The sequence below is a fragment of the Myotis daubentonii genome, chromosome 9 (genome assembly GCF_963259705.1).
Source record: "Myotis daubentonii chromosome 9, mMyoDau2.1, whole genome shotgun sequence".
NCBI classification, from domain to species: Eukaryota; Metazoa; Chordata; class Mammalia; order Chiroptera; family Vespertilionidae; genus Myotis; species Myotis daubentonii.
In genome coordinates, this window is record NC_081848.1 from 48,676,024 (window position 1) to 48,696,736 (window position 20,713).

The 20,713-nt window shown below is 41.2% G+C and overlaps 1 protein-coding gene across 1 annotated transcript in view; it reads left to right on the top strand.

The window, feature by feature from the left end:
* The first annotated feature begins 16,711 nt into the window (after positions 1-16,711).
* IPO7 (importin 7) overlaps positions 16,712-20,713 on the top strand; it is a 63,172-nt gene continuing 59,170 nt past the window's right edge. Inside the window, exon 1 of the mRNA XM_059708855.1 lies at positions 16,712-16,949. Coding sequence (XP_059564838.1) covers positions 16,866-16,949 — 84 coding nt within the window. The 5' untranslated portion in view covers positions 16,712-16,865. The remainder of the gene's footprint in view (positions 16,950-20,713) is intronic.

Below are 20,713 nucleotides of genomic sequence, written 5' to 3' on the forward strand. Positions count from 1 at the left end.
AAATGTATAATGAAAAACAGTAGTCTTCTGCCTCATTCCTCTGCATAGCCCTAAGACAACTATTTTCCATTTTTCACTGTTGCTTCGGATATTTGCCTTCATATTTCAAAATGATGTGTTTGTTTTTATGTCCTCATGTATCTGTGTTAAACATGCTCCATTGCCTTCCTGCTGTGGTCGATGAGGATGTAGCACTCTTACAAATGTACCACATTCCCAACCCATTTCTCCTTGCCCATCCTCCCAAAGTAGTTAAACCATAATTTTGGCTTATATCAATAACCAACATTTGTGAACAGTATGAATATTTTTCACAGGTGAGTTGAAAAGTGTAATCTGACTCCTTTCTTGTGAATAAGAAGCCCATTTTACTTCATCTGCACTGACCCTGGGTAATGACTTTTAAAAAGTGTTTCCTTTTCTGATATTAAAAGTAAGACATGATCACGATGGAAAATCTATTTAATTCAAAAACATAAAAAGAAAGACATAGACAATAACTGTAATCACAGTCCTTGTTTGAACTGCTGCTCTTGCCTCTTCTTTGATCACTTGTCTTCTCTCCAGATACCCATGCCAATGCTACCTGGGCCGTCTACAGGGTGTCACTGAGAAGCCCTTGACCTCTTGGAGCGTCTGCTCCCTGCTACTGATACTTTGAATCTGTCCCTGCCAAGTTGCAGACTTCCGCTACCCATCTCTCTCTAGTCAGTAGGCATGGCTGTTTCTCATGCACAATTCTCTTTAGCACGGACCCTGAAGCAGTGTGTGCTGGGTTCATAATAATTCCGTCCCTTCAGTATACCACCTAGAAGAGTACCTGGGCCCCTGGTAAGTCAGTGTTTCCATTTTAGTACACAGCCTTCTCTTTTCCAGTGCAGCTTTATCGAATCCTCACAAACATTATTTTCTCTAACACTCAGACCCTGTGGCCAATGGAGATTTCTTCCTCAGTGAGGGACTTTCCCCTTTAGGAATCCATTATTCCTTCCTACAATCTGTGTTTCATCATGTTCATTTTTTAAAATATATATGTTTTTATTGATTTCAGAGAGGAAAGGAGAGAGAGAGAGATAGAAACATCAATGATGAGAGAGAATCATTGATTGGCTGCCTCTTGCACACCCCCCACTGGGGATCCAGCCTCAACCTGGGCATGTGCCCTTGACTGGAATCCAACCTGGAACCCTTCAGTCCGCAGGCCGACACTCTATCCACTGAGCCAAACCTGCCAGGGCTCATGTTCATTTTTAAATCCAAATTTTATCTCCCATAGTACTTCTGGACCCCCAAAAAATCAAGGGAAAGGGAAAGAAGTTTTAGCAATAGTCCAGAGCCCTCATGACCTCGGGGTTCTCCACTAACCAGAACACTGAGCTATACACCCTCTATGAGAGTTCTGGTAAACTCCTACTCATCTATCAAGCCACCCACCCTCCTTTCCTCTTCCCTCTCTATTCACTTAGTTGTTCCCTCTCCTGTTCATACTTAGATCAGAGCCTGTATTACACAGTATTATAATTATGTGCTTATGAGTTAATCTCTTCGGTATCTCCCCACCCCGCCCCCAGCTCCCAGAGGGCAGAAATCTATGTACCACAATGTAAGACGAAGAATAGGCATAAAATATTTATGGGAGGGATGGTGGTGTGGATGAGCCGGACTGTGCTGAAGTGCTTTAAATACCAGCAAAAGAACTCAAACCAAAAGACAAGAGGGAGGTGTTACATTTTGAGCAGCACGATGGCTTGAAGAACACAGTGTACAGTAAAAATGTGCCAGGTCATTGTGTGAGAGTTGGATGGGAATGCGGCTAAACCAGTTAGGAGCTCACTGCGGCGACCTGCACTGGTGTTAGGAGTACAAGCTGGTTGCGGTGGCATGGACAGGAACAACTACACCTTTTATTTGTTCAATCGAAGTAATAAAAACTGAGATTTGCTGTGTTCCTTCATCTCCTAGGCTGTGCCAACACCACCCAGGTGGGTATGGAATCACCCCCATTTCACCCATGGGCAGAGTGAGATTGGGCCAGATTAAGAGACTCGCTGGGAGTCTCAGACCCGGCAAGTGGTGGCAGGTGCTGAATTTCCAACATCCATCTCTCCAGACCCCGGGCGCCCCAGGCCTCAGCTGTCACTGCGGTGAGGACTATTTTCCCGAGCGGAGGCCTCAACCAATGTAAGGTGAAGGGCGGTTCAGGGGCTCTTTACGAAGCTCCCAAGCCCTTCCGAGGACCTTCCAGACCCGCACCCAAGGGCAGATGGAGGCGCGTCACGGTGGCGAGCGGAAGCCGCTGAGTCACCGCGGGGCAGGGACACAGCCTGTTAGGGAGCCGGTGGCCGGAAGGCTGAGTCAGCGCCGGCGACGCTGCGAAGGCGGACGGGGAGGGCGGGCGCGCGGCTCCCGGGCCAGGCGCACCCGGCCCCCTGCGCCGCGCCGACCCGTCAGCGCGCAGGCATTAGGCAGCTCAGCGATTAGGCGCAGTTTTGCAGGATCCCCACTGGGGACTGGAATCTGAGATTACAATTTGAAATCTTGAAGTGGCCGCAAGCAACAGGTACTGTCATGCAGGTGTCAGTGGAAGCTGCTGCTCTTGTGAAAGGAGACATGCAATGTCCCAAAGACTGGGTAGATTTTGAAGATCAAAGGGACTTGCCCTAGACCGAACTTTATTTGCCTGACTCAGTTCCAAAATGCAGTAAATAATAATTAAAACACTCACACATAGCCCTGGCCCGTGGAATAGTGGTTAGAGCACCGTCCCTTACGTGTGGGAGGCAATCAGTGGATGTGTCTCTCTCAATAAATGTCTCTCTCTCTCACCCCTCCTTGCTCCCTTCCATTCTCTCTGGAAAAGCAATGTAAAAATAATATGCTCAGGTGAGGATTAACAAAAACAAACAAAACACTTACACACAATTATTGTTTAACTAGAGGCCCAATGCACGAAATTCCTGCAAGAGTAGGCCTTCGGCCCTAATCGGTTTGACTCAGTGGATAGAGCGTCAGCCTGTGGACTGAAGGGTCCCAGGTTGGATTCCGGTCAAGGGCATGTACCTTGGTTCGGGACACATCCCCATTAGGGGTGTGCAGGAGGCAGCTGATCGATGTCTCTCTCTATCCCTCTCCCTTCCTCTCTGTAAAAAAATCAAATATATATATATATATATATATATATATATATATATATATGCGCCTTCACAGCCTCAGCGGCTGCCTCCATCCCCTGGCTGCAGTACAGGCTTCCTTGGGAAGGACCTCCGGTCTAATTAGCATATTACGCTTTTATTATTATAGATGCAAGAGCAAAACTTCTAGAACTCCAAGAGAAAATAAACCTTGGTTCTAAGATAAAGTTCTAACAAGATGGGAGCATTGCAGGGGGACTTTCTGGAGGTTCTGGATTAACTTGATTCAAAGGTGTTCTCCAGTTTCTCCCCACTCCTACACGATTGAGACCAGAACCCATTTTTGTATAGTGATGCTTTGTTGTTTTTGTTCAAGTTTCTTTTTTAAAAGTCAAAAGAAATTTAGAGGGAGGGAGAGGACTATCACCTACTAGTAATTACAGTCCCTAAACCAGAAACCACGATTTCTTTTGTTTCTCTCCTTACAGTTTTGTTCACAAGAACTTTTTATATAAAGTTTTTATATTATAGAGCTATAATTTTCTATTTCACTGTTTTCAGGAATGTCATATAAGCATTTGCCCATGTGTCAGAGATCTTCAGGATCATGATTTTAAATAACTGCATTATGTTCACAATATAAGCTACTAAAATATCCTTCTGTTGCTGTGCTTGTAGGTTGTTTATTGTTTGGAGTTGCTCTTTACTTGTTTCTAATTGCCAGCCCTTGTCCTCCATCAGGAGAGGTTCTCACTGGGCAAAATGGTGGAACCTTACGAGGAAAAGTGGCTGCCAACCTGGTACTACAGCAAAGCTTCTTTTCTTTTTAAGAGTTGTCATCATTTCCCCAGATATTCTTTTTATAAGAATATTTTTATTGATTTTAGAGAGGAAGGGAGAGGGAGAGAGATAGAAACATCAATGATTAGAGATAATCATTGATCAGCTGTCTCCTGCACACCTACACTGGGAATGGAGTCTGCAAGCCAGGCATGTGCCCTGACTGGGAATTGAACCATGACCACCTGGTTCATAGGTCGACATTTAACCACTGACCCACACTAGCCAGGCTCCCCAGAAATTCTTTTGATATTTTATCCCACTTGGATAACCACAGTATTTTTTTTTTTATGCTATAACTGATTGTGGTAGTACACATTGAAAAGGACTAGACCTCTGTCAGGAGTCTGACAGGAGTGGCATTCAGAGTTGTGTCTGAGACACTTTCAGATTTTCATCAAGCAGTGTTCAAGTGCATCTGTGTACTGTCTTCTCTGTGACTCAGAATAAGTTACTTAAACTAGCTCAGTTTCAGTTTTCTCATATGAAAAATGGGGATGATGATAATAGGCCACACCTAATAAACTGTGGCAAATTGAGGTCATATTTGTAAAGTGAGTGCTTAGAATGATTGCACATAGGGCTCAGTAAATGTTTACTTATAAATAAACATTATGGTATTGTTGCTATTAAAGAGAACATTAGCTCTGTACAAAGTAATGATAGCCACATCTGCCATGGCCACCAAGGCTTAAACAGTAGAAGTATTTCCTTATAAACTCTCCCCATTTGAAAATTAACTTAATGTGCAATTCTGCTTACCCAGATTAGTAATTTCATAGTTAGAGAAAATGGATAAAGCTGAAAATAGATATAATGTCACAAGATCTTTTAAAAACAATGTTGTTTTTTATTGATTTAGAGAAGCAAGGAGAGGGAGTGAGAGAGAGAAACATCAATGATAAGAGAGAATCATTGATCAGCTGCCTTCTGCATGACCCTTACTGGGGATTGAGCCTGTAATCTGGGTAGAAGCACTGACTGTGAATCGAACCTGGACTTCCTGGCTCATTGGTTATTGGTTGATGCTCAACCTCTGAGCCACACCAGCCGGGCAAATGTCATAAGATCATTTGGAAAAGGTTTTATATTTGGAAACTTGGACCTCTCTGGGGCAATGGGAGTGAAGTGGGGGTGTGGGGGGAGGGCGGGGGGAAGGGGGGAGGACAGGGGTGGCGAGGAGGAGATCAAGAAATGGTTGCTTTTCAATTTAAGCTGTTTTGCACTACTTTGTAACCATGCACACATAGTCTTTACTTTTGCTTTGCTTATTGTTGTTGTTTGCTTGCTTGTTGTTTTGGATGTGTAACCTGAGTAATTGCTTTTGAGTCCGCTTGCTTGATGATTCTTCAGATTGAAAACAGTCCCAGATCTGGTTCTGGTGTAACACAAACTAGAGATTTGTTTTTTCATTGTTCTGTCTTAGGCACTGTTTTCAACTGCTACTATTCATCCAATTCAACACATATGTATTAAGTGGACTATTATCTGCTAGGCATTATGCTAGGTACTGAAGACATTCTTCAAACAGCCAACCCGAATTTGAAACATGGTGTGCACCAGCTACATAGAATGGGTTTTTGTTATAGACTTCTGTGATTGTGGGTCTGTGGGCATGTTAGCGAATCTTGAGATGATGTGATAGAATGCAGTTTTCTTTGCAACAGAGCTGGACCTAGAACATTCTATTTCAAATTCCAGAGGCCGGCACATGTGAAATAAAGATAGGGCTGCCTTTGGGCCCTGGGGTAAGGAAGTCTCTTCCACTAAATACTGCTTTTCTGGAGCTCTGCCTGGAGATAATGCCCTGTGGGCACTTTGCTGGAGAAATTATTTGATTCAAATCAATTCAATTCAAAATTATGTATTGAGTGTCTACTACTTATAAGCACTGAGGTAGGAGTGGGAGATGAGCCAAAGATGAAAACAACCCAGACCTTGAAACTCATCATCTCTTAGGAGACTTAAAATTTGTTCTTATCCAGACACTTGTCTTTTTAAAATCTTTAATGGGCCTCTTTTGCTTTCAGATTTTTTTTCATCTAAAAAAGCCCTCACTAAATTTAAATATGTACCATGCTTGGGATTGAGGATACCATTTCAAAGAATTACATTACTGATTGAAATGTCATTTATGGCATCTGACTCATCAACACAACACACTTATTAATCTGCATTTGTGGCTGTAACATTATAATTTTGCTATGTATAGTTGCAAGCATCTGACTAATTGCTTTATACCTTCTAGTGTAGTTGTCCATGAGCAATTGCATACTGAAATACATATTATTATAAATCATTTCCTTTTATTTTTTCCTTGGGTTACATTTAAAGCATTATATTGATTTTTTAAAAAATATGTGTGTGTATTTAGACTATAGTATGTATGGAACTCATTTAAGAATAGTAGAGAGGCCCTGGCTGATGTTTCTCAGTGGTTAAAGCATTGGCCTGCACACCGAAGGGTCGTGGGTTCGATCCCCGTTCAAGGGCATGTATCTGGGTTGCAGGTTCCATCTCTAGCCCCAACCAGGGCCACATGCAGGAGGCGATCAATTGATTTGTCTCTTTCACATTGATGTTTCTCTCTCTCTCTCTCTTTCTCTCTCTCCCCTTCCCTTGCTTCTACTGTCTCTAAAAATCAATGGGAAAATATCCTTTGGTGAGGATTACTTAAAAAAAAACAGTAGAGAGGCAAAAAGAAAAGGAAATAAAAAGAATAACAGAGAGGCCCTGGCTGGTATGGTTCAGTTAGTTGGAGTGTTGTCCCATACACAAAGGTGGTGGGTTCAATTCTTGGTCAGGGCACATAGGCAGGTTTGGGGTTCAATCCCCAGTCAAGGTGTGTATGGGAGGCAACTGATGATATTTCTCTTGCTCGATGTTTCTCTCATTTCTCCCTCTCTCTCTCTCTCTCTCTCTTCCTTCCTCTCTTTAAGAACAATTTTAAAAAGAAGAAGAAGAGCCCTGCCCATGTGGCTCTAGGTTGAGTGTCGATCAATGAACCAGCTGGTCACAGTATGATTCCTGATCAGGGCACATGATGGGGTTGCGTGAAGGAGGCAGCCGAGCAATGATTCTCTCTCTCATCATTGATGTTTCTATTTCTCTTTCCCTCTCCCTTCCTCTCTGAAATCAATAAAAACATATTTTTAAAAAGATATTTGGCTTAAAAAAAAAAAGAATAGTAGAGAGGGCTTTACAAAAAGAGATCTGATAGGGCTGAGAACTACTAGCCTAGTCAAAGAAACCGAAATGACTTATCCTGGCATTTATGGCCATCATTGTCTTGTCTCAGGTTTATTTCTCTTTGCTATACCTAAGATTAGGCCTAGTTGTTTACTTGCTATTCCCAGTATTGGAGCAGTGCTTTCCACTCCCACAACTCTGAGGTCACCTTGTTCTATACCATAGGACTCTGTCACCTGTGACACATCTAATTGACCAATCTATTCAGAGTCTGTCAAATTTCCCAAGAGAGTTGTTCAATAGGAATGATAATAATTAACCAGGTCAAATTTTCTCTTGCAAAGATTGAATTTGAGACCTAGACAGTAAAATTGTTAATATCAGAGTCAGAAGCACACAGAGAAATGTAACTAGAAGTTATGACACAACAGAAGCCAGGAGTCTTGAGTATGCAGACACATAACAAGAAGTGGTAGTAGCATGCGCAGTAAATGCAGAAAGAGCTTCCCTATTTAGTGACAAACCATATAAAGGGATCCAGACAAAATACCTAATCCTTAAAAGCTGCCTTATATACAGTATCGCCTCCCAGTTCCCAAAATGAATTTAATCCCCCATGAGGCCTCAGCTCTACATGATTGAGATTCTTGTCTTCATTTTCCCACATAGCCCTGGAAGAAATCTTTATCACTTACAGTAATGTGATCTTTGCAACCAAAGATCCTAACTCCCACATTCTTCAAACCACGCTCTCTCATTTCTGTGCCTTTGACATCTCCTCTACTTGCAGTGTTCTGCCTTCATAGTCTTGGAATTATCTAGAGTTCGGTTCAGACGTCACCTCCTCCATCCACCCACCCTGATATTTCAGCTGCAACTTATGACTCCCTATCACCTCAAAGTTCATATTTCTATTTCTTTTAAGAATGTGTCTCACTTACAACTCTGTATAATGTAAAAAATCATCACTGTTGGAGTATTAGTATCTTAAAGTAAATACAATGACTATTTCATGTTTTTTTAATCTTTATTGTTGAAAGTATTACATATGTCCCCTTCCTTCCCCCATCGACCCCCTCCAGACCACCCTTACCCCCCGCCCAGGCCCTCACCACCTCACTGTCTGCGTCCACGGGTTATGCTTATATATATGCTGTACAAGGTCTTTGGTGGTTTACCTCCCACCCACCCACCCTCCACTGCCTTACCTCTGAGATTCCACACTCTATGTCTTCTCTGTTTCCTTCATAGTAGAGCTAAGCATGGGGCCATGAACAGAATAGGTGCTTAATTATTTACTGCTACTTCTATTGATATGTTGCCTATCTTCTCCCATTTCTCAGGTATTAATTCTTTCGCGGTGCCAGTTATCTTTAAGAACATAGCATTGAGGCACTCCCCCTCCAGAGAGCACACCTGTGTCATTCCCTAACCCTTCTCCTTTCCCCACAGGCACTTAGCCCCTGACCTCGAAGGGACCCCATGAGACTTGCAACCATGGGAGCAATGGTCCTTGTTTCACTGTCCTAAGTATGTTTTTGCTGCATTCAATAAATTCTTGCTTGTTTTTGTACCAAAAAAAAAAGAACATGGCATCGAACCAAAACTGATTTGCACACAGAAGGATTTCAATACATGTTTGCTGAATGGAAGATCTAACTTTCACTTGATATCTAGGTAAGCATCATGTCCTATGTCCTGGGCATCACAAGAATATACCCAAATATTTCAAATTAAATGTTTTCAGTAGTAAACATCTCCCACTGTATTGCGTGAAGGAGGCAGCCGAGCAATGATTCTCTGTCATCATTGATGTTTTTGTTTCTCATGGCTTTACCACTCTCCAAGTCACTCAGGCTTAAAAACTTTAGGTTGTCTTGATTCCACATCTAAAGTTCCCTGGCCATAGTCTGGGTTTCCCCCAAAGTAGAACCTGAGATATAATGCCAATAGTTTATCAGGAGGTATAATTCCAAAGAGCAGAAGTGAGAAGTGAAAATAGGAAGGAGAAAGTGCTAATACAAGGAAAGACTTTTAGTTGTCTACTACTACGGGAAACTGTCCTATAGAACTGAAGATTTATGAAATGTATTTCAGGGCCATCCGACCAAGAGAAGGGAGAGAAGACTCAGCAATCATTGCCCAATGGTCAAGGGTTGCCTCACGGACTATTAACTTCCACAAACTTTCAGGTTGCACATGCATGAGAGCTAAACATATTTTTTGGGGCATTCTGCATATGGCATCAGAGAAACCCTGAGGTAGAAAGTGAGAGGCCTGTGGCTCAGGCCTGAGGTGAGGCTCAATCACAAACAGGTTGCATGGGTATATGTAAAGAACTGTAGTTGCAAGCCATAATTCATGGATGCTGACAGAAGGTATGAGACTCTTAGGTCAGAGACAAAGGACTTTGTTACTCAGGAAACATCAGTTTCATGTTTGTATCAGTACTCCATTTCTTGAGCAGTTGTCAATACTAGTAAGAACTAATTGCTGCCCTCCAGGGAGGAAGGGTTTTGATATAATCAATCTGCCACTAAGTATCTGGTTGGTCTCAATGGATGGAATAATACAGAGGGCATAGCATCCATCTCTTCTACTAACAGGTTGAGCATTCATTCAGTACAGTAGCCAGATCTGTTTTGTGAATACGCAAAATAGGGATTCTTCTTGTATTATTATTTATTAATTATAGTATTATTTTCCATAGGAACAACTGTACACCTACTTTTGTACTTTGTTAGTTCCTTTTCTCTCAGGGATTATAGCCTCACACTATCATTTTCTTTTCCTTTACCTGAAAATGGATACTTCATATATTTTGTCCAGTTTTATAGTTGTTTACAGTGAGGGGGGTTTTGTAGTTACTCCATTATGGTCAGAAGTAGCATGTGTATGGGTTTGTAATTTATATCAATGTCATTATGTTATAAATTTAATTAAGGTGCTTCCGTTTTCACACAACATTGTTTTCTAGATTTGTTCATATTGTTATAGGTATATAAGGGTTGTTGCTTTTAATTGTAGCACAATGTTCCAAGGTTGGAATTTGTTACTTTTATATTTCCACTAGAGGCCCAGTGCACGAAATTCATGCACTGGTAGGGTCCCTAGTAGCTGCCAGCTGCTGGCCGGGGCCTCCTTCCCTTCTCCCGGCCACCCACCCCCTAGTCGAACTCCTGGACAACTCCAGTCAAGGGGAAAATTTGCATACTACGCTTTTATTATATAAGATTGCCCTAAAAATAGATATCTGGGATGCTTTCTACTTTCCTCTACAATAACAAAAAGCTATGAGCCCTAGCCAGTTTTGCTCAGTGGAGAGAGCATCGGCCCGTGGACTGAAGGGTCCTGGGATCAATACCAGTCAAGGGCGTGTACCTCAGTTGCAGGCTTGATCCCTGACCCTAGTTGGGGCACATGTGGGAGGCAATCAAGTGATGTTTCTCTCTCTGTCTCTCCCCCTCCCTTCCACTCTCTCTCTGAAAATCAATGGAAAAATATTCTCAGGTGAAGATTAATAACAACAAAAAAGCTATGAAGACTATACTCTGTAATACAGACCTAAAACTGGGAGTACTGCGTTACAGTGTGTAAGCATTATTTGGTTTTGCTAAATACTTCAGATCATTTTTCAAATACTTGAATCAGTTTATACTCTTGTGAACAGTGCACAAGGGTGCTAATATTTCCAAATACTTGTAAATACTTTGTATTTTGCAGCTTTATCTTTTTTTGTTACTCCAATGAAATAAAAATGGTGTTTTATTGTTTTATGCTTCATAAATTATTCATTTCATTATGTCCCATTTAGTAATTCAAGCTTTCCTTTCTATGAATGCATTATAATAATATATTTCCATTTTTATTTGGGATCTTATTTATACTGATTTTCAGAAATTCCATATATATACTTGATAATAATCCTCTGTGGTTTTTAGGTGTGGTAAACATATTTACAGAGTCTGTGTCTGTCTAGTACCTCTATCTATGTTATCTTTTCTTTTCCTTTTTTTTAAATTAAATCTTTATTGTTCAGATTATTACATTTGTTCCTCTTTCCCCCCCCCCATAACTCCCCTCCTCCCAGTTCCCGCCCCACCCTCTGCCCTCACTCCCCACCCACTGTCCTCATCCATAGGTGCACGATTTTTGTCCAGTCTCTTCCCGCATCTCCCACACCCCTTTCCCCCCCAAGAATAGTCAGTCCATTCCCTTTCTATGTCCCTGATTCTATTATGATCACCAGATTATTTATTCACTTGATTCTTAGATTCACTTGTTGATAGATGCATATTTGTTGTTCATAATTTGTATCTTTACCTTTTTCTTCTTCTTCCTCTTCTTAAAGGATACCTTTCAGCATTTCATATAATACTGGTTTGGTGGTGATGAACTCCTTTAGCTTTTCCTTATCTGTGAAGCTCTTTATTTGACCTTCAGTTCTGAATGATAGCTTTGCTGGATAAAGTAATCTTGGTTGTAGGTTCTTGGTATTCATCACTTTGAATATTTCTTGCCACTCCCTTCTGGCCTGCAAAGTTTCTGTTGAGAAATCAGCTGACAGTTGTATGGGTATTCCCTTGTAGGTAACTGAGTTTCTTTCTCTTGCTGCTTTTAAGATTCTCTCTTTGTCTTTTGCTCTTGGCATTTTAATGATGATGTGTCTTGGTGTGGTCCTCTTTGGATTCCTTTTGTTTGGGGTTCTCCGCGCTTCTTGGACCTGTAAGTCCATTTCTTTCACCAGGTGGGGGAAGTTTTCTGTCATTATTTCTTCAAATAGGTTTTCAATATCTTGGTCTCTCTCATCTTCTGGCACCCCTATAATTCTGATGTTGGTGCGCTTGAAGCTGTCCCAGAGGATCCTTACACTATCTTCGTATTTTTGGATCCTTTTTTCATTTTGCTTTTCCAGTTGGGTGTTTTTTGCTTCTTCGCATTTCAAATCTTTGCCTTTATTCTTATGCTCCTCTGGTCTGCTGTTGGGAGTCTGTATAGTATTCGTTATTTCAGTCCGTGTATGCTTAATTTCTAGTTGGTTCTTTATCATAACATCGAGGGTCTCATTAGATTTCTTGAGGATCTCACTACATTTATCGGCGGCTTCTAGACAGTTCTTAAGAGACCTTAAAAGTGTGGTTCTGAACTCAATATCCTCCATTGACAGTTTTGTCCTATTTCTTTGTCTCTGCATTTTTTATGCTTTCTTGGTGCACCCCCTAGTGGTCTTTGTGCGCAGTCTTGTTGTAGTTAAGCCTTGATTGTTGTTGGCAATACTGGGGGTGATTTGACCTCCAGGCTAACTGGCTATGAGAGTCCGCTGTGTCTACAGTGGGAGAGCTTCTGTGCTGGATCTCTAGGGCGGTGCTAATCTTGCGTTTGCCTGAGTCTATCCAGCAAATGGCTCTGCGCAGGGCTTGGGCGGGGCAGGTCCCTGGGGATCTACAGGGCGGGCCGGAGCAAGCAGTTATGGCTGCTCTCAGTTCAGTCCCTAGGGGCTCTGCCTCACAGAGTCCTAGCAACCGCTGCAAACCTCGGAGAGAAAGCTGCCTTCGAGTCCGACCCATGACAGACTGTCCCGCTTCTCCCGTTTGAGTCTGGATCCCTAGAGACTCGCCCTGATCTGGAGCTCAGAGTCTGAAACTCCCTCCCGACTGAAAACAACAACTGCGCCCTCCGCCTCCAGCCTGCTCCGCGTGCACTCCGCACCTTAGTATTTCACTTCAGCACTGCGCCTCCTCTGAGTCTGGGTATGATATTCTCTTTCCTCCTAGTTGTAGAATTTCCACTCAGCCAGCCTTCCTGTGGTTCTGGATGATGTCCGTTCCGTCTTTTAGTTGTTTTTTGAAGTGGTTGTTCAAGGCAGCAATCTCCAGCGTTAACCTATGCCGCCATCTTGGTTTCTCTATCTATGTTATCTTTTATTGGACAGAAACATTTTTGTTTTTCAGCTTTAAAAGCCTTTCCCTTCCTCCAAGTAAAAACAAACAAACAAACAAAAACTCTCTTACACTTCTTCTCTTCTATTTCACAACTAGCTTTATAGTTGTTCTTTTCAAAATTATATCTTTAATCTATCTGGAATCTACTTGTGTATATAGTGTGAAGTAAGGATCCAGTCTTATTTTTCTACTTATAAAGAGACAGTTTTTCCAAAATTATCCCTTAAATACCTGCATTTTCCCCATTACTTTTGGGTGTCACCTTTGTCATAAATGAAATTCCCATTTATATGAGGGTCTACTTTATAACTTTTGGTTCTGTTCCATTTTCAGAATTGTCTGTTTCTGAGTGAGTGAAAAACATGTATGTGCCCTTGATTGGAATTGAACCTAGGACCCTTCAGTTTGCAGGCCAATGCTCTATCACTGAGGCAAGCCGCTAGGGCAATAATGCTATATTATTAACTAAAGTGCATAGTCTACATTACAGATTACTTTTTGTGTTGTACATTCTATGGGTTTTGATAAAAGTATAATGACATATAGCCCTTATTACAGTATCCTGTGGAATAGTTTCATCACCTAAAAATCCTCTGTGCTCTTTTCATAATGGCTTTTTTCACTTAGCAATATGCACTTAAGGTTCCCAAGGTTTCTGTGGTTTGATAGCTCATTTCTTTTGTTGTTAATCGTCAATTGAGGATATTTTTCATTGATTTCTAGAGAGAGTGGAAAGGAGAGAGGGGAAGAGAGAGAGTGAGCAAACAAGAGAGAAACATCGATCTGAGAGAGACACATTACTTGGTTGCCTCCTGCACGTGCTCTGACGGGGGCCAGGAGATCAAATCTGCAATCCAGGTATGTGCCCTTGACCAGGAATCGAACCTGAGACCTTTCCGTGTGTGGGCTGACACTCTAACCACTTAGCAACACGAGCCAGGGCTCATTGAATTTTATTGCTGAGTAACATTCCATAGTATGGATGTACCATGGTTTGTTTATACATTTAGCTATTGAAAGCATATTGGTTGCTTCCAAGTTTTGTCAATTATGAATAAAGCTGCAGTAACATCCATGTATAGATTTTAGTATGGACATTAGTTTTTAAATCATTTGGGTAACTAAATACCAAAGAGTGCAACTGCTGGATCATATGGTAAGAATTGTTTAGTTTTGTAAGAAATTGCCAAATTGCCTTCCAGAAGAGCTGTACCATTTTGCATTGTCACCAGCAGTGAGTGAGAGTTTCTGTTGCTCCACATTTTTGTGACCATTTGGTGTCAGTGTTTTGGGTTTTAGCCATTCATAATGGTATCTCATTGATTTGTGTAAATTTGTAATCCCCTAAGGCAGCGGTTCTCAACCTGTGAGTTGCGACCCCTTTGGCGGTCGAACAACCCTTTCACAGGGATCGCCTAAGACCATCCTGCATATCAGATATTTACATTATGATTCATAACAGTAGCAACATTACAGTTATGAAGTAGCAACGAAAATAATTTTATGGTTGGGTCACAACATGAGGAACTGTATTTAAAGGGCCCGAAGGTTGAGAACCACTGCCCTAAAGAAATATGATGTGGAGCATTTTTTCATATGTTTATCTGCCATCTGTGCATCTTCTTTGGTGAAGTGTCTGTTCAAATGACCATTTATTAAGTTAATTGTACTCTGGGTACTATGTATGCAGGGCCTGCTTGATATACTCTACATGATTTTACATCAACCTCATCATAGGATTGCTGTTGTTCCTATTATATAGAAGAGAAAATGAAGGCCCTCGGTCATGTCAAGTCTAGGAAGTTATGGAGTCGAGATTCAATCCACATCTGTTTGAATTTGAGGCTAATGCTCCTTCTACTAAACCATTATGGTATTGGGGATCTATGTGTTTCTGAGTCAACTCGCAATTAGATTGCCTTCCTAGAAAAATGAAGACTACCAAATATCCACAGACCTCCTTCCTGGGAAATGGGGTAATCAGACAGATCTCAGGTTAGAATTTTTGGGATATTGTGGCCTAAAGCTACCTCATATATATTCTGACTTTTTATTCCTTTCAGATTCTGTTGCACTGACTCTGCATATTAAAAAAAAAACTATTAAGTATATCTGACATATTAAAGGACAAAGTAAGTAGCATATCTCCTCCACATTATGAGCGGGCAGATAAAAGGAAACTTTTCTGTTGTGAGTTAAAAGAATAATTCTGATATGTGATTTCTTTTTTGATCCTCATGGCTACCCTGAATACTTCAGGTGATAAAGAGAGTATCTACCTGTGCATAGTAGCTAAAAATTTCAGAGTATCTTTTGATTCCACCCATGGTATAGTAACAGTGAACACCATGTTATAAACAAGTAGAACTTAATATGTGAAACAACTGTTTTCAGACTTCAAATAAGAAGCAGATTAGAATTGTGGTCCCTGAGAGAGAGAAAACAAGTAAAGTAAACCAAATAGTTTCCTCAGTTTTGTGTCTGAAGGTACAATCTGGAACATATGGCAAGAAAGGGTTCCCATAAAAAGCACTGTGGTCTCACTGAGTCAAGGAGACAGAGTTTAGAGGGTTTAGGGAGGCCAAAATGGTTAGAGATAGCAAAGTAGGGTTCCTGTATTGTTTGACATTTCTTTCTCTCTCTTTTTTTAATTCAACGTATTTTATTTTTTATATTATTTTTTATTGATTTCAGGGAGGAAGGGAGAGGGAGAGAGAGAGATAGAAATATCAATAAGAGAGAATCATTGATCAGCTGCCTCCTGAACACCCCACACTGGGGATCGAGCCCACAACCTGGGCATGTGCCCTGACCAGGAATCCAACCATGACCTCCTGGACATGACCTCCTGGTTCATAGGTCGACACTCAATCACTGAGCCACACAGGCCAGGCCGACATTTATCTGGAGAGGCAGAGTAATTCAATGGAATGAAAACTTTGAAAACAGAAATGTCCTAGGTTTGATATCCTAGGTGAACCTCTTACTATCTAAGTGACCTTGGGCAAGTTATTTAACCTTTCTGAAACTGTTTAACTGTTTTAAAGAAGGTGGGTTTTAATAGAAATTATGCTTTTGTTCTGAATTTAGATGTGGTTTATATAAAGTTCCTGACAAAATTTGGATGCTCAATAAAAAGCCATAATTTTAGTATTTGGTGATTATAATAAATATGCAATGTGATAAATACCTTTCACATGTAAGGCTCATTTACTCTTTTGTGTTATTTCCTTAGGAAAGTCTCATAAATGGGATTACTGGGGTCAAACTTTTTTTTTTACTTGGGTATAAACATTTTTATGGCATATAGAAACACTGTCTCAAAATGCTTTTGAAAAGATTTCCTTCAATTACACAGCTACTAACAATGGATTGCATCACTTACTGTATCAGATACATCTTATAGTCACCATAAGTATACTATAATGTGAAATATTTTTAACTGTTTTAAATTTCTTTCTGTGCAGTCTGGACATTTTTCCTTTTTGATTTGTATGAGAGACAGCTCAGGACCACGTGGGTTGCGGACTGCACTCGCGGACTACACATCCCAAGGTGCTCCGCGGCGGACTGACAGGAAATCTCCGGAGCATCTCCCGCCTCCACGCCGAGGCGAAGAGGTTCTATCCGGGGCTTTGGCGCTTCTCTTTCCTTTCGCGCCGGTTGCCGCTGCGGAGCGCGGCGGGTCCATGTGCGCAGTGAGCGGTGCTGTTCCTGGCTCAGAAGCACCCGAGCCTTGGGGTTTTAGCAAGTCCGCGCTGCGATGGACCCCAACACCATTATCGAGGCCCTTCGGGGCACCATGGATCCTGCCCTGCGGGAGGCCGCGGAGCGCCAGCTTAATGAAGTAAGGACGCCGGGCTGGCGGCGGCGGGCGGTCGGGCGGACTGTGGCAGGCCGATCCCTCCGGGCCTGGCTAGGGACGCGGACAGCGTCGCTTAGGGGCTCAACTGGAGAGGTGGGGCGGGGACCTGACGGCGAGTGCCACGCCGGGACGCCGCGGGCTGCTGCGGTGGCGGCGGCGGCGGCCCAGACAGCCTTTGCGTCGGGTCCCGAGCTGGGCCTCTGGCTGCGGTCGAGGCACGAGGAACCGGCTGGGGCGAGGCGGGCGTGACGGGCTGGACACATGGCTGGGTCGAGTGGCCGTCCGTCCTCTGGCTCCTTCCCCGGTCGTTCCTCGCGCCCAGGAGGGGGCGAAACTCCCTGGGAGGTTTTTCAGACGTTTCCGGGAGCAGTCTCGCTGGCGCCGGGTTCGGAGGGGCTCCGGGGAATGCAGGACGGTTCCTTTGGGAGCTGCGCCTGTCAGCATGTCACTTCCCTGGGCCGATCGGTGACCCGCACAACTTTCTCCCCCAGGTTGACCTGCTACCGAAAGCTTTCACCCGCCCCTAGCAGATTGAGGATAGTGCGGGAGTCTGATTCGCTCTACCTCTGGCGGCAGGGCGGGCAGGACGGTGTAGTGGAAAGTGTCAGGTGAAGTGCACCCTTCTAGGTAGAGCTGCAGCACTAACTTCTTGACTGACCTTGGGCAAGTCGCACCTTTTGATGCAGAGTTTTTTCCATTCATAAAATTAGGCCACAAGTGAGAGTGCTTGAAACTTGCCAGATTCCCTGTCAACTCCCAGAGGATGGTGTTCTTTCCCCCCCATACTTTTTGGGGACCACTCCTTGGAAAACAGACTTAGATGGACATTTTACTAGGTTCTGTCTTTAGTTTCATTCTTTGTTTCTAAATTTCTGCAACTTTTTATATATGTGTGTATGTATATATTTATCCTCACTAGAGGATAGATGTTTATTGATTTTAAGAGAGAGAGGAAGGAAGAGAGAGAGAGAAAGAATGAAACATGAGGGATTGTCTTTCGTACTCACCGAACTAGGGATCAAACCCGTAACCTAGGTATGTGCCCTGATTGGAATGGAACTCTTAAAAATTATGAACATTGACTTAATAGAAGCTTCAGGAGTATTTCTAATTGAACATCTTAAGTGTACAGTGCTGTTTTAGAGATCCCTGCCCTTAAGGGACTTCTATTTTAAGAATACCACCCACAGAGTTAGACAAGTTAAGTCTAAAATTTTTTTTTAATGAATTCTTTTTTATTTTTTAATCCTTACCCAAGGACATGTTTTTTATAGATTATTAGAAAGAGTGAAGAAAGAAGGATGCTCCAACCAACTGAGCCACCAGGCGAGGTCAAAGTAAAACTATTTTACAAGTGAGGCCATCATTAGATCATACTGCGAGTGATACCCTAATTCTTAGGCTTCAAGTAACCTTGGGAGGAGCTTAGATTTCTTTTGGGTACACAAAAATGAGCTGAAACAAATTCCCAATTTGGACCATTAGTAAACTATAGATGGGAGTTATGGATCACTTTATTTTATTAATATATTTTTACTGATTTCAGAGAGGAAGGGAGATGGGGAGTGAGAGAAACATCAATGATACAAATCATTGATCAGCTGCCTCCTGCATGCTCCCTACAGGGGATGGAGCCTGCAACCTAGGCATGTGCCCTGACCAGGAATCAAACATGACCTCTTGGTTCATAGGCAATCATTGAGCGATACTGCAGGGGCTGGATCACTTTATTTTGGATTTGTTTTATGATAGGTTAAAATGAACATTTTGATTATGACAATGTATTTATAAGCCTACACACTCTAAAAGTTGTCATAGTTATATCTACCATGACGTTACTCTAATAACATATTAACATACTTGCATATAATTATTAATTTTATTTTTATTTTTTAAAATATATTTTTATTGATTTCAGAGGGGAAGGGAGAGGAAGATAGAAATATCAATGATGAGAGGGAATCATTGATTGGTTGCCTCCTGCACGCCTCCTACTGGGGACTGAGCCCGCAACCTGGGCATATGCCCTTTACCGGAATCAAACCTGGGACCCTTGAGTCCGCAGGCCGACACTCTATACACTGAGCCAAATTGGCTAGGACTAATAATTAATTTTAAAAAGTGTTATTTGGAAGAAAAAGTTGGTTCCATTGTAGAAAATTGGATAAATACTACTTCCTGCAAATTTGAAATTTATCCCTCAAACAGGTATTGAATGTCTAGTTCTGTGTTCTAACATCTTGTAATAGAGACCTGGGTTAAGTATTTCACAGCTAGTTTTTGGAAGCTAAATAATCAAAACAGTATTCAAAGCATTTTTTTTTTTAATTGAACTGCTAAGTTGCTGTTAGGGTTTTGGAATACTGTGGAACAGCCAATTCTGTTTATCCTGTCAAAGAAAATTTGGTATCTGGCCTGCATTTTTGTGATAGCTAGCTATTTATGTTTTGTAAATTTCTTTCAGTTACTATACCTAGATTTTTTAGGATTTTCCTAAGATAACCTCTCAGAATATTTATTCTCATCTCCAATCTTCACTTTAATGAAGTGATTTCATTTGAATCCTTTTTTGATTAATTTTCTGTGGCAGAACTTTGATTTAGGAAATAGATTCCAGATAAATCTTGAAGAAGCTTGACTAGTAAAAATGAGGAAGTCATATTTTATTTCTGGCAGGCTCTTCTTGCTGGGCTAAGATAGGATGAACCAATCATTCCATGATGTCTCAACTAAAGCTATATTTTGGTTCATTTAGTTAAAAGAAAAAAGATCATTGACATTTGAATGAATCTCTTCAGCTAAGTGAAGTAATCACTAACTGTAAAAATTATAAATGTTATCAAAGTATTATAGTGCAAATAGTTATTTTTAAAAAGTGCTCCTGCCTCAGAAAGATTGCACTTAATGATTCCATCTGCTTGGAGCCCCTATTACTCAGTTATCTCCTAGACTTGTTCTCTCAATTCACTTTATCACTGTTCAACTGTCTCCATGTCACTAAGGAGTTCTCAGACTACCATACTCCCTATCTCCCTTCGCCTGTTTATTTTCTTTATAGAACTGATTTATCATATATCATAAAATTTTTTAGTTTCCTGAGGTCTGAAATTTTTCTTTTGTTACTGCAGTTCTTTGTTAATGTTAAGCTTTATTGACTTATTATAATAACAACATAGGTTTTAGTATGTTAAACCACCTCTACCTCAAGGATTTTTGAGGTATTTATAAATTTTTTTATATTACATACAGATTAAATTAAGAAAGCCATTAGACTGTTAGAGGCCATAGTAAGAATTGTTTGGCAGATATTTTTAAGATATTTAGTATTTCCCACTGACTTACTCTACAGTATGTTATGTAATTTTTTTTGAGCTGCTATTATAATTATAACAAACTTGGCTTCAAAGATTGGAGAAAACCATTTGTACAAATAATATTGTAAATATAATTAAAAACCACCTTATCTTTAAGAATAAAACCTGAAGAATTCTGTACTAGCTGAGGTATCCTGGGAAAGTTATTTAATCTCAAAGTGTCGTTTTCCCAGTTTATGAAATGAAAGAAGTTAGAGTATGTATGTCATTGTGTTATGTGGGTTGAGTGAGATGATGGCATGTAAAAAATTGTAGAAAGTGTTCAGCATTTACTAAGTTCTCCAGATTATTTGAACTGCCAGTTGATTAACCAATCCAACATACCATACTTTTTATTTCCTATTTTACTCTTTTTTTTTTAAAAATATATTT